Source organism: Wickerhamomyces anomalus (assembly GCF_001661255.1).
Source record: "Wickerhamomyces anomalus NRRL Y-366-8 unplaced genomic scaffold WICANscaffold_1, whole genome shotgun sequence".
In the NCBI taxonomy this organism is placed as follows: domain Eukaryota; kingdom Fungi; phylum Ascomycota; class Saccharomycetes; order Phaffomycetales; family Wickerhamomycetaceae; genus Hansenula; species Hansenula anomala.
In genome coordinates this window covers 916,476-929,796 of record NW_017567110.1, presented here as the reverse complement: position 1 = coordinate 929,796, position 13,321 = coordinate 916,476, and the positions used below count along the sequence as shown (strand labels likewise).

The window sequence follows — 13,321 nt, the reverse complement described above, 5'->3', positions numbered from 1 at the left end:
AAATCAAGTCACTGGCTGTCAGAGATGGAAATCCCCATGGGTTGTAGGCGGCAATATTCCGACGGAACACCGTTTAAAGATTGAAGAATCAAGAATCAGAAAGATATATTTATTATATCTTAATTATTTTACATAATATGATCCTTGTTGACCAGGAACACCTGATTCTACGAGGTATTAAGGTCGACTTGCCATCGGAGAGTTGATCATGGAGCTCGCTTCAAGATCCAATATTCACTATTCTTTCAATAATGTGTATTTGATCTGACTATAATCAAATGAGATCGAAAACTAAGAACATGTTAAGCACTGGAATAGAGATTTTTGCACTCAATACTATACTAAAACACCTGTCTTTGAATAATATTAGTGGAAACTTCCCATTGAAAAGATCATTAACCAGGTCTGCTTTGTTCTCAATAAAAATGAGTACTGCTATATTAAGAATTTAAACTGACCTTGCAGATAGGCTATTATCCAACATGATGAACCAGGTAAACAGCAAATAGATGAAAACCTTTCACACGATTACTCAAAATGTTTGACAAGTTGATAAAACAGCAATATCTTGACAAACGTTTAGTGAAACAGTTACCACTGAACACATCATATTGACCTAGTTGCTTTTGAATTTCAACTAGCTAGCAAAACCAATAAAAACTCAAAATCAATATTAGAGATTGATGGTTATATAGTATACTATGTTTGTATAACCACTTTTTCTAAGGTATTGATTCTCAAAAGCCAGATGATGCATCTTTTCAGCCGCTTTTTTATTGATCTTCATTTGATTTTCAGTGATCTCGTATACCTTCAAATTCGACACTGTAAATAAAACCAGCTTTAAAATCTTCACCGTGTTCTTGAATGAGTTCATGTACTGAATTGTGTAAAGTTGATGTTGGAGACTTGAAGATATATTGGAATGTTTGAACGGATCATGATCCAGAAAGTCAGCACAACTTGACCTTATCTCAAGTATTTCCTCTTCATTTGACTCTATGGTTATAGACCGCGTTTTATCGTTCAAAGCTCGTTTTAGCTCCTATGTTGCCATGAAAGTATTGTACATCTCAAATTTTCATGGAAACACTTGATAGATATAAACCTAATCTTGACTTGAGCTGGTAATTCTGCTTTAGCGCTAATGATGCGCCCTATAGCCTATAGCGACGAGCCAAAATCAACAAAGACTGCTTCAACTGAGATGGCCGTGCTTAATATTAACCAATCTGGCATATTGAATGTGTACACTTCAAAGCCTTCAAGCTCCAGATTTCTGAAGACGTGATGAAGTGGAAGTTTTGGCTGATTTAGGATTTCCTATCCCGTTGATCATAAACATTACCAAAATTTTTTCACCTCCGAACATTTTCTTATCTGTACTATCAACACTATCAACATCAACAAGAAATGTCACAAAACCTACTTCTTCAACTCCAGTATTCAGTAAACAAAGATTAGATTGACTCTAGGGATGGATATGAAGTACCTTATTGTCAAGTCAGACACCAAATCTTTGAAACAACAATGATAATTATCTGACAGTTCGGTAAAGTAGCATAATAATTATTTGATTGGTGAATGTTCGCAAACAGCAAATAGGATTGAAGAATACAATTTGTTCCTATCTAACTGAAGATGATTGATTAATATTTGCAACACATAATACTTTTAAGTGACGATTATTTGCTACATATATTACACTACAAATAGAATGAGTCAAGAGTGGTGTAACTTTCCAAACACGGAGAGTGAGCCCCAGGCTCAGTAAATTAATGAGCTTAATCGACCACCATTGCTTCTTCCTTTCTCAAACAACCAAGAAGTTCCTGCAAAAAAAAACAAGCATTCATGATGTTCAACCCATGTACTTCATGACAGAAACCTTTTTTGGCCATCTCAGTGGAATGAGCTCAACAATAGATTATACAAAAACACTTCAGCAACCTGAGCTGGACATAAAGATGAACACACATTGATCCAGCTATAGAAATAAACCTTGGTATGAAACTAGAAATAGAGGGATCTCTATCATGCAAGATATTTGATCTCCTGACCATACTCAAAAAGCTAATTAGTACTGAGGTTTTTAACTTAAACAACACCCAATAGAGTGCGGCTTTGTGATCTGTTTATGAAACTAATTAGCTAACTCTAGCTCTACAGCAATTAAGAGAGCTGATGAACAAAGCTAATTCAAGTTGAAACAAATATATTTAGCGTAGAAGACTTGTAACATCACACTGTAATCAATTGTGCAACGTTGTATTAAGTCAACAATATCGTCAGTTCTCAATTTATCATGTCTCAACTCTCGACTAATGCTTTCAGGTACGGACAAACTCAATTCAATAATATCTCCAAAGTTTAGGGGCTTTCATTAAAGTTGAGCACTCGATAAATCACCCCAGTCAAAGCTTATCCATTAGTTGTTCCAGCATGAACGTTCAGAAGTTATTGAACGTCGAGAACAGAAACGCATCTGCAACGTCTCATGGTCCATGGTGCCACTGGTACTGATTACTGACGTATGGGTTTTGATCTTACATTTCTGTATCTAGCAGTCTCAAGAAAAACATGATGAATCTGAAATTAGTCAAGGTTGACACGTCTGATATTCATACAGAGTCCTGTTTCCTTTAACACACACGCAAGCTGTGCAAGCTTGTCATGAAAGAACGATGATTTTCAAACTGCTAACTGGCAGACAACAAACCAACGACTTAAAGGTTAAAGCTCATGATTTTCCTTATGGGTCTACTCCACAATTATTTTACATTATTTTGCCCCAACTTTAAAAACCACCAAATGATCCAATTGTATTTTTTATCATGTTTCATCTCCTGGAAAAATCATGGACAAATGACTACATGTCCCAGTTTCTCCAGATCTTGAGAATTTATGCAGCCGCTCGTGAACTTTATTTCTTTTTCAGCTGGGGAAAATCCGAGATCGACAAAAATTGCTCTTTTTTACGTGACGAAAAACAAAAGCACAAAGCAAAAACTGCCTTTGAAGGTTGAGCTTTAGAACTCCGAACTTTTAATTGGTTGGTGAACTTTAGGGTTTGAGAATACAAGCAGTGCTTGGTGCTTGGACTGTTAATGTTCCACTTTGAAACTGGTGATGTTTTCGATTTCGCTTTCACTACAGACTACAGTACCTCTTGAAAGTTGGAAGCTGAAGCACCATGTGCACTAGGCTCTATCTTAATTTAGATATTGAAAAATTATTACTTTCAGCTGCCATATTCACCAATGACCAGTGCCAGTTCGTAGTGTTGAATCATGATCTTCAATCATATGTCCTACAGAAGCTCGAAAGACACACTGGTTTACCGAGACACAGCTTGATTCACCTTTACGAAAAAGATTCTCCGATCGATTGTACGAGTGAATACAAAGGGACCACTGTACCTGTATAAGGCTTAAACTTGATAGACTTGAAAGATGATACCACACCCTTGTTGAACGCCAAAAACAGGGCTTGCACTTTTGAAGCTTTTCAATGAAATAGGTCGAACTAGTACAAGCTCTACTGCAGTGAACACCTCTCCAACCGAAGGTGTCCACCTAGGAGATAGTTGACAGAGAAATATTTTTAATCCCCATATTAACGTGTGGAGTGCCGAAGGAGTACCCTAGTTATGGAGGCTGGCCGCCAGTTGGCCCAACTTTAAAACAATTTATGTGTAATCTGTCCCCCGGAGAAATTAGCTTTACAAGCTGTGCGGTCAATCGTGGCCACTCCTGAGTTTAAACGCCAGGAAACTTTGTTCAAGCTATTTGTGGTCTTCAAAATTAATTTTATTGAACTGTATACACGTTAGAATTCGAGTTAGTACCACCTTATATGTCGTTGCTAGAGACTATACAGACGTATCAACTGTAGCGTGGGGCCTGCCTGCGGATTTCATTTGTGTAGTTCAAGAGAAACTAGAAAGCATTTTGTAGCCATTCTAGGTAGGTTATAATGATTGATTGGCATAAGAAATGTTGAAAGTATTGTGTGCTTTTGCTATTGCAAGAATTAACGGCTGGTCCTCTTTCACCCAAGATCAAGACTTGTATGACTATATTGTATATTGTTCGGATTATAACCATGAGATGTACGTGTACAAGCCTAGGCATGGAAAAACCTGTTTTTAGGGCAAACATACGATTGAGCCCACAAACTATTTTTCCTGCTGATTCATTTCTCAAGTGTAACATACAGAGCTGCAAATGAGTGGGGACGGGGCAAAGGAGTCATTTGTTACATTTATTTTTTTGGAAAAGCTCCTTTTGTTGTTATCTTTTTCTCCTTGTAGGGCTGTCCATGTTCCAAAGAAACTTTATTCCAACAAAATTTTCCGGGGTGAGCTGCATGAGTGTCCAAAGTTTTTCCATCTCGGATTTTTCATTGGTTGAAAATTTTTGCGGTTTTCAAATTTTGGACGTGCATCTTGTGAAAACAGAAACTTTTGAAGCATGAACCCCAGATGAAAGTGATTTTGAAAAAGATCTGTTGCAACAAAACATGGAGAAAGAGGAGTCAACGAATTCGTCTAAAGATTTGAAGATGGAGGTGATCAAATGTATAAAAGGAGTGGAAATTCCTCTAGTTGTCAATCCCAGAAACTTCTTTAATTCATCATCAAGTTTTCAACTACAAATTCAAATCTTATTACAAACAATCAACTTTCACAATGGGTTTAGCAGATCATCATCTTGTGAAGAAATTCTACAATGCTGAGGAAAAGTCTGAAGGTTCTACCTTCATGGCTGTCTTTGTCGGTTTATTTGCTGCCTTTGGTGGTATCTTATTTGGTTACGATACTGGTACAATTTCCGGTGTCTTAGCTATGCCTTATGTTTTAAAACATTTCCCAAAAGATCAACCTGGTGTTAATGGTGGTGAAGGTGTTTTCTCATCATCTGAACATTCTTTAATTGTCTCCATTTTATCTGCTGGTACTTTCTTCGGTGCTTTATTAGCTCCTTACATGAATGATACCATTGGTCGTCGTTGGACTTTAATTATTTCTTGTGCTGTTATTTTCAACATTGGTGTTATTTTACAAGTTGCTGCTCATGATATCAACTTATTAGTTGCTGGTCGTGTTATTGGTGGTTTTGGTGTCGGTTTAGTCTCATCAACTGTCCCATTATATCAATCTGAAACTACTCCAAAATGGATTCGTGGTGCTGTTGTCTCATGTTATCAATTTGCCATCACTATTGGTTTATTATTAGCTTCTTGTGTCAACAAAGGTACCCACAACAGAGATGATTCTGGTTCATACAGAATTCCATTAGCTATCCAATTCTTATGGGCTTTGATCTTATCCATTGGTATGATCTTTTTACCAGAAACTCCAAGATTCTTTGTTCACAAGGGTAAATCTGATGAAGCTATGAAATCATTGGCAAGATTAAGAAAATTACCAGCTGACCATCCTCAATTAGTTGATGAATTAGGTGAAATTGTTGCTAACTATGAATTTGAAATGAGTCAAGGTAGTTCAAGCTGGGCTGATTGTTTCTCACTCAAAAACTCTCAATTGAAAAGAATTTTCACTGGTTTTGCTATTCAAGCTTTCCAACAATTAACTGGTATTAACTTTATTTTCTACTTCGGTACAACTTTCTTCAAAAACTCTGGTATCAAAAATGAATTCACTATTCAATTAGTTACAAACATTGTTAACGTTGTTGCTACTATTCCAGGTATTTTCTTGGTTGATATTTTAGGTCGTCGTTCTATGTTGATTGGTGGTGCTATTGGTATGTGTACCTCTGAATTATTGATTGCCATCATCGGTGTTGCTACCAAATCAGATGCTGCTAACAAATGTTTAATTGCATTCACCTGTATCTTCATTGCCTTTTTTGCTGCTACTTGGGGTTGTGATGCTTGGGTTGTTATTGGTGAAATCTTCCCATTGAGAACAAGAGCTAAATCTATTGCTATCTCAACTGCTAGTAACTGGTTATGGAATTTTGCCATTGCTTATGCAACCCCATACTTGGTTGATGATGCTCCAGGTTCTGCCAGATTACAATCAAAAGTTTTCTTCATTTGGGGTGGTTGTAACTTCTTATGTATCTTGTTTGCATTCTTATTTGTCTATGAAACTAAAGGTTTGTCATTGGAAGCTGTTGATGAATTATATGAATCTGTTCCAAATGCTTGGAAATCTGCTGGTTTCATCCCAACTGAACACAACTACTCAAGAAAAGTTGCTGGTGATGAAGTCTTTGATGAAAGAAAAGCCACTATTACCAACGTTGAAGATGCTAAGGGAGGTATTCTTGAACAAAGATCAACTGCTTCTGAATCAGTTTAATCATCGTTTCCACCTATTTATTCAATTCTCCGGACCGTTATTGTTCATTTATTAATTTTATCTCATGTGTTTACGAATTTTTTGCTACTAGAACTGTTTATAGTATAAAATAATTTATTTTAAGTTTAAATTTCATTACTGTAGTGTTATAACTTGAAGCACAATATAATTATAAAGCTAATAAAGTGGGCTCTAGAGGGATGACAATGATTTTATGATGTACATACACCTGTAGAGTTCAGAAAAAAATTCGATTCGCGAAAAGGTGGTGAGGGAGTGCTCTTATCAATACTTCGCGAAAAGTTTTGTGGTTGTCACAGTTTCTTTGTTTACTTTTTCTTCGAAAAACAAAAACATCAACTTTTTGTTATACATGATTTGTTTTTGTGTACATTTGAAAACCATACTTTTTGAACATTAATAATTTTTTCCCAAACCGCAAAAAGTCACATAAGCAACCACTGAATATCCACAGAAATCAAAATTCTTTGATCCACAAATTACGCCCGTTAAGAAAAGAAGGACGTATCAACACTTCAACTTTCATCATCATTTATTCAAAATCATCACCGTCGGCTACATTCAGAAACCAAGTGCATACTAGACTGAACACACTACTATTTCCTCATCGTTTACAATAGCTGCTATCCTCTTATTTCTTTTCACTAGTTTTCCTTAGCAATGGCAAAATATCATTCAGACACAGAATCAGAGTCTTATCGTTATGATGATAGTAATAACTCGTCAGATGAATCCGTCACAGACTTGGACATCCCTGATTTCAATGACAAAAACGCTATTCAGATAGCTGAATACCTTGACTCAAAGCTTCACAATGTTAATAAAAGATCATCTGGCGTTTCTACCAGTACGGATTCTGGGACCAAGCATTGTCAGAGTCCTCCACCTGAAAGATTATGGACACCACTATCCCAATCAACTCCTGCTGATATTCCTCCAAATAAATTTCAACCTAAAGATATACTGAAAGCTAAATCAAAACTGTCTAAACTCTCTGCAAATGCTAATGAAACCATCCAAGAAACTGATGATGAACATGAGGACAATGATTACACAAATCAATCAACAAGAGGTCCAAGCTTTCAAGATGAAACACCTTCAAAAGCCCAAAAAAAGTCGCCAGCTCCTGTCAATTTAGTAGAGAAACAAAACAAGGCGGATGAAACAGAACTTCAAGAACTTAGAGAGTTAAAAAAGTATCTACAGAACTTACAAAATGGATCTGTGATTTTAGAAAGCTTCAAACAGTCCAATAAAAATATCAAAATTTTAACTAAAGAGCAATTTGAGAAAGGTGAACAAGATCTCAAATCGCTGGAAGCAGATATTACCATGGTCAAAAAGCAAAACTCAGAATTAAAAGAAGAAATATCTATTCTCAAGGATTCAAATTTGAGTTTGAAAGAAGTCATTAGTCTTAAAAGCACAACAATAGAGGAGCTCAATACTTTATCCGAAGAGTCAAAAAGTAAGTTCAAAGAGGTACAGAAGATAAAAGAAGAGAAGGAAGAGATTATCCAGACCTTGGAAAAGAAGTTGTCTGATTTGATTGGTGATACAAGTGAGGAAATAACACCAGAGAGATTTCCATCTTTAAGCTTTAAAGGCTCCAATGGCAAATCAGTTTATGATACACTTGAACTTGGATTGGTTGATTCATTGAACTTGTCCAAATCACACAACATCATTAAAAACATTTTGATCAATCTACTGGTACCATTTTCAGAGACAAAAGAAACTATTCCAAAGATTGCAAAATTATTAGAAAGTGAAGATGTACTCTGTGAATTTTCAAACAAGCTCCACAAACTTATTTATGAGCAGGATATCAACATTTCAAAGTTCCAAAATGAACAGAATGGAAATGATCATTTGAGACAATGCACATCTCAGATGTACAAGAACGTGGAGACTCTGTTTAAAGAGTTAAAGCCAAATGTGTAATGAAGGACCAATATTTATTAATTCAAAGACTTTTATATGTGACTTTACCCATCATTATGATCTTCATGATAATTTTAACTTCTTGTAGTGTATCTGGTAGTACATGGTGTTCGGATGTTCTGCGACGTTATACTTGAAAAAAATTCAAATCTCTATACATCTATTGAAATGTTCCTCAGCGGAACTTCTATGATCCAATGAAGACAGATTATTATGAATTGCTAGGCGTGGAGTCTGCTGCAACTGACATTGAACTTAAAAAAGCTTATAGAAAGAAGGCACTTCAATACCATCCAGATAAAAATCCAGACGATGTTGAAGCCGCTACAAAAGTTTTTGCACAGATCAGATTAGCATATGAAGTGCTTTCAGATTCACAAGAAAGAGCATGGTATGATGCTCATAAGAACCAAATATTGAGAGAAGATGATGACTATTATGCTGATGATGGTGATGATTTGGAGCCTGAGGTGACTGGTACAACAACAGAGGAGATCTTGAAGTTCTTTGATCCTTCACTATACACTAGAATTGATGATTCAATGGCTGGTATGTACGTACTAGCGGGAAGAGTGTTTGATAAGTTGGCTTCAGAAGAAATTTTAGCTGGTCGTCAACAAGGTTTAGATAAATATGCCACCTATCAAGACGATGACCCAACAGAGCTGACAAACGTTATGTATCCAAAGTTTGGAAGAAGTAAATCTGATTATGGAACACAAGTGAGGAAGTTTTATCAAGTTTGGTCATCATTTGCAACTGTCAAGACTTTTTCGTGGAAAGATGAATACAGATACTCAACAGCTGGTGACCGTCGTACTAGACGTGCAATGGAGAGAGAAAACAAGAAGGCAAGAGATACTGCTCGTCGTGAATACAATGAAACAATTAGAAGCTTTGTTTCATTCTTGAAGAAACGAGACCCAAGAGTGAAAGAAGGAGCTGCTGCATATGAACAAGAAAAGAAAAGAAAAAATCAAGAAGAGCTTCGCAAACAAATTGCCAAAGATCGTGCCGCTAATGCATCGAAAAGGGGTGAATATGAAGCTCAAAATTGGCAACAGATTGATGACCTTGAGTTTCAGGAAATTGAAAGCCATTTTGTTTCAGGTGATGAAGAAGCCAGTGAAGATGATGGTGACGTTCAAGTCTTCGAATGTGTTATTTGTGATAAAGTATTTAAAACTGAGAAACAGTTCCAGACTCATGAAACTAGCAAAAGGCACAAGAAATTACTTGCTAAACTGAAGTGGGAAATGAAACAGGAAGGTATTGTTTTAGGAATAGATCCTGTTTCTGATGAGAGTGACTTTGATACGGCAGATGAAGACTATACAGATGAAGATGAAAGTAATAACGAGGACTTGAGTGGTGAGCCAGGTGCTGCAGATGAGATAGATGAAGAAATAAGGAAGATAGAAGAGCAATTGAAAGATCTTGGTGATTCTGATTATGAAGATGAAAAGAGTGCTCCACTAACTAAAAGTGAAGTGAATAACGAATTGGACGCTGAAAAGGGACCAGCAAAAGAAAACGAAGATGAAGATCTGGAAATAGATGATGATATAGAGAGTGATTTAGAATCAACAGAAGAAGATATCCCAAAAAAGAAACTGTCAAAGAAGGAGAAGAAGAAACAAAAATATAATAGAAATAAACCCATACTCAAGGAGGAGTCTGAAGAAGAGATTGATGAACTAGCGAAACTTGCTGCAGCGTTAGAAACAGGGGTATCTCTAGCAGAAGAGGAATCAGAGGACGAGTGGAGCGTAAACAAGAACAAGAAGAAGAAAAAAGGCAAAAAAGTCACAACAGCAGACACTTCTGCATCTGAGACTCCACCACCATCAGCCCAACCTAAAGATACAACAATAGGGTCTGAAAAATGTTCAGTTTGTAATGCTCAATTTACTTCAAGAAATAAGTTGTTTCAACATGTTAATTCTACAGGACATGCTGCCGCACCAAAGAAGAAGTCAGGAAAGAAGAAACGTTAAAATTTGTAATTAGATATTAGCATTCTATAAACTCAGGTTTCATTATCAACGAAGATTTCTCAACGTAGACCCAACTTGGTCTTTTTGACCTTTGCTATAACAGGCTCTGGGATACCTCTATTATCACTTCCAAGACCTTGACCTGACTTCCAACCAAGTTTCTCCAATAAACGTCTACCGATGTTGTCACTAGAAATTTCTGGAGCATCAGCACCCACAATATCACCTTCTTTGACATGTGCCTTGCTTGGTTTACCTCTTCTGGATGACTTGGATTCTTCAGCTTCAATTTCAACTCTTGGTCTCTTTTGATCAATTCTATTGAAGACCGGTCTTTGTTTACAGAGCAGTCCAATTGAATGGTAATCTGGAATTGAATGGAATGTTCTCTTGTTTTTCACTGCAACAACATGTTGCTGTTTCCCTTGACCAAATTTTCTTGACTTCATGTTGTACAGATATGCAAACTTCATCAATGTTTTGTTACCATGAGGGTCTAATGGTGGGAAAGTCAATGCATTTCTTTTTGAATCATGTAAAAATTCTTCAAATTCGGTACGGAAATCATTAACATATAAAGTGTATGGATATTTCAAAGAAATATCTTTTGAAGTGTAATGCTCTCTTGCAACATTGCTTTCTCTATCTCTTTTCTTGCCTTTTTTATTGTGTCTTTGTGCTTGATACTGATCAGCTAAGGATTGACGCAAGTCATCATCTGCAATATGGTCCAGATCTAATTCTTTCTTTCTACCTTTACCTCTTGTTTTAAGTGTCTTTGTTTCGTATTCAGCCTGTCTAACACCATCATACTTTGTAGTGTACTTAACCAGTTCATCTAAGCCTTCATCATCATAATCATCCTGATCATTTCCTATTTCTTCTTCAGAGTCTGAATCACTATCACTGAAGGGAATATCATAATCTTTCTCTTCAGGCTCTTCAGGAGGTGCAAGTTGACCTTGAACATGCTTGAAATAAGCATTCAATCTATGTTCCGGCATACCATTTTCAATCAAAAAGTCTTGAAACATATCTTGATCAACCCACGAAAAGTCATAAGATCCAGTCAACATAAAACTTTTCATAAAATATTGATTAGAACCTGCCCCATACCTTATATTGATCACATCGACTGATGAATTATCGAAGGACTCATAATCTTCTGGGAGGAAACCGTATTCAGGATCATTATCTTCCTTTTGATCTTCGCTTTCCTTCAAATTGAGTTTTCCAAAATTATTAGTTGTTGTTCCATCATTAGTGGTAGGCTGGTTGTCACTATCCTCGTCTTCGAAACCGGAGCCAGCAATGAATTTAGCTTCCTCTTCAAAGTCTTCATCCAACTCTGCAAACATATCCTGATCAAGATCTTTGGTATCTTCTAGATCATCCTCGTTATCACCATCATCATAATCTTCATCATCTTCTTCATCACTGTCTGCTAAATTTTGCATCACACGTGATATATATCTGTTATAAGATTGATACAGATCTTTATTTTGTGTTTTGTTCAGGTCAAGTAAATCTTCATCATCTTCATCCAATTCATATATCGACTGATCGAGATCAATGTCCTTAGTTTTTGATTTTCCAGCAGGCAAAAATGTTTGAACATCACCATTTGAAGCTTGAGATGTAGACAGCAAAACATGACCCACCGAAATGGTTGGATTGTATTCTGTATTTGCACCACCAGATGGGGGTATTATTTGTTGATAAGGTTCATCAACTTTAACCACTCTAACATCTTTATTAATATTATTGTCTCCTTCTTCATCTTTGAAAAACAATTGATCATCTGGAACAGACTCTACTTTGTTTTTTATAATTGTCTTTTTTTCCTTTAATATTGGTATATCTTTAACTTCGATCTTTTCAACAGCAACTTTAGGAGGATCGAGTAACTCCCCATCATCCTCCACAACAGCTGGTGCTTCATTGTCATCAGATATCATCTCAACATCAACTGCATTAACGGATCCTTCATCTTGATCATCATCCTCAAATTCATCATTTCTATTATTATTATCGTTTGCCTCCGTCTTGACAAATGAAACTTCATTTTTATTTATTTTTTCAAGGTAATCTTCTTTTTCTTTGAGCTTCCTTATGATATCATTAGATGGATCAAATGTAGAAGCTTTAACAAACTCAACTGGTCTCTTCCTTAGTGGAAGCTTCATTGTATTCTCCATATTTTCTTCTGTATTGAGTGCTTCATCTTGTAATCTAAAACGACGTTTAGAACCTCTGGCAGCTGCAGCCCGTAGAGAGTGTTCTGGATTGGATGGTAACAAGAAGTCTACTGCATCACTCAAGTCATGCAACTCTGGGAACTCTCTTTGAGAACTAGGCCAAACATGATCACCATCTATGGTTTTGGTATTGCGGTTCTTCTTCTTGTTGTACTTGTTGTGTTTACCACCGATGTAGCCTCCACGACCGCCTCTGCCAGGTCTTCCTCTTCCACCTCTAGAACCACCTCTACCTCTTCCACGCTTTGGCATTTCTAAAATATTCAATTACAACTCAAAAGTGTGTTGATGTGATTTAGAAGGTGAAACGTGAGATTAATGGTAGAAAAGATTTGTAGAGACAAGTTACCAAAGTGAGTGCCCCTAACATCACGTTTTTCATCACATGACCAAATCTTTATCTATGGAATTTCGCATAATCAATCAGAGTACAGAACAGCAAAAACAGAACCGCTTAATTCAAACTGAACAGCCTTTGAGTGGAACCTGTGAATTGCATAGATCATCACAGCAGATTTCATTGAGCCCTTGGAGGATACACAAGGCTGAGATTATAAGAAGTTGATAGGGACTGGGCTGGGTTAAGTGGCGATCGAGATATTGGTAGACGCCTTCGTTTGTTGTTTGGTTTAGGTTACAAAGAAAGATGTCTTCAGGCAGTGGTTTTCAAAGAGTTGTGCAGCTCTTTTGGGATAAAGACTTAGAGAATACAGATCATGAGAACCCAATTGTGGTCTTAGGGAACATATACAGCTTCAAGCAGGATAGCC

At 36.6% G+C, this 13,321-nt stretch overlaps 5 protein-coding genes across 5 annotated transcripts; 4 read left to right on the top strand and 1 right to left on the bottom strand.

The window, feature by feature from the left end:
• Positions 1 to 3,193: 3,193 nt before the first annotated feature.
• Positions 3,194 to 3,427, top strand: WICANDRAFT_82119 (uncharacterized protein; the record flags this gene model as incomplete). The annotated part of the gene is made up of 1 exon (XM_019185336.1): positions 3,194 to 3,427. The coding sequence occupies one exon, from the start codon at positions 3,194 to 3,196 to the stop codon at positions 3,425 to 3,427; it is 234 nt and encodes a 77-aa protein (XP_019041189.1).
• Positions 3,428 to 4,398: 971 nt separating this feature from the next.
• Positions 4,399 to 6,414, top strand: WICANDRAFT_87041 (sugar porter family MFS transporter). The gene has a single exon (XM_019186089.1). The coding sequence runs from the start codon at positions 4,691 to 4,693 to the stop codon at positions 6,329 to 6,331; it is 1,641 nt and encodes a 546-aa protein (XP_019041188.1). The 5' UTR covers positions 4,399 to 4,690; the 3' UTR covers positions 6,332 to 6,414.
• Positions 6,415 to 7,012: 598 nt separating this feature from the next.
• Positions 7,013 to 8,296, top strand: CNM67 (Cnm67p; the record flags this gene model as incomplete). The annotated part of the gene is made up of 1 exon (XM_019184332.1): positions 7,013 to 8,296. The coding sequence occupies one exon, from the start codon at positions 7,013 to 7,015 to the stop codon at positions 8,294 to 8,296; it is 1,284 nt and encodes a 427-aa protein (XP_019041187.1).
• A 197-nt stretch (positions 8,297 to 8,493) lies between these two features.
• On the top strand, positions 8,494 to 10,293 carry JJJ1 (Jjj1p; the record flags this gene model as incomplete). The annotated part of the gene is made up of 2 exons (XM_019181121.1): positions 8,494 to 9,667; positions 9,755 to 10,293. The coding sequence occupies 2 exons, from the start codon at positions 8,494 to 8,496 to the stop codon at positions 10,291 to 10,293; spliced, it is 1,713 nt and encodes a 570-aa protein (XP_019041186.1).
• Positions 10,294 to 10,352: 59 nt separating this feature from the next.
• On the bottom strand, positions 10,353 to 12,803 carry SQS1 (Sqs1p; the record flags this gene model as incomplete). Its single annotated transcript, XM_019182931.1, has 1 exon — positions 10,353 to 12,803. The coding sequence occupies one exon, from the start codon at positions 12,801 to 12,803 to the stop codon at positions 10,353 to 10,355; it is 2,451 nt and encodes an 816-aa protein (XP_019041185.1).
• Between the last annotated feature and the right edge of the window lie 518 nt (positions 12,804 to 13,321).

What these genes read in the sequence shown, in the direction of transcription:
- WICANDRAFT_87041 (XM_019186089.1), top strand. Translation starts at nt 4,691, where the DNA reads ATGGGTTTAGCAGATCATCATCTTGTGAAGAAATTCTACAATGCTGAG.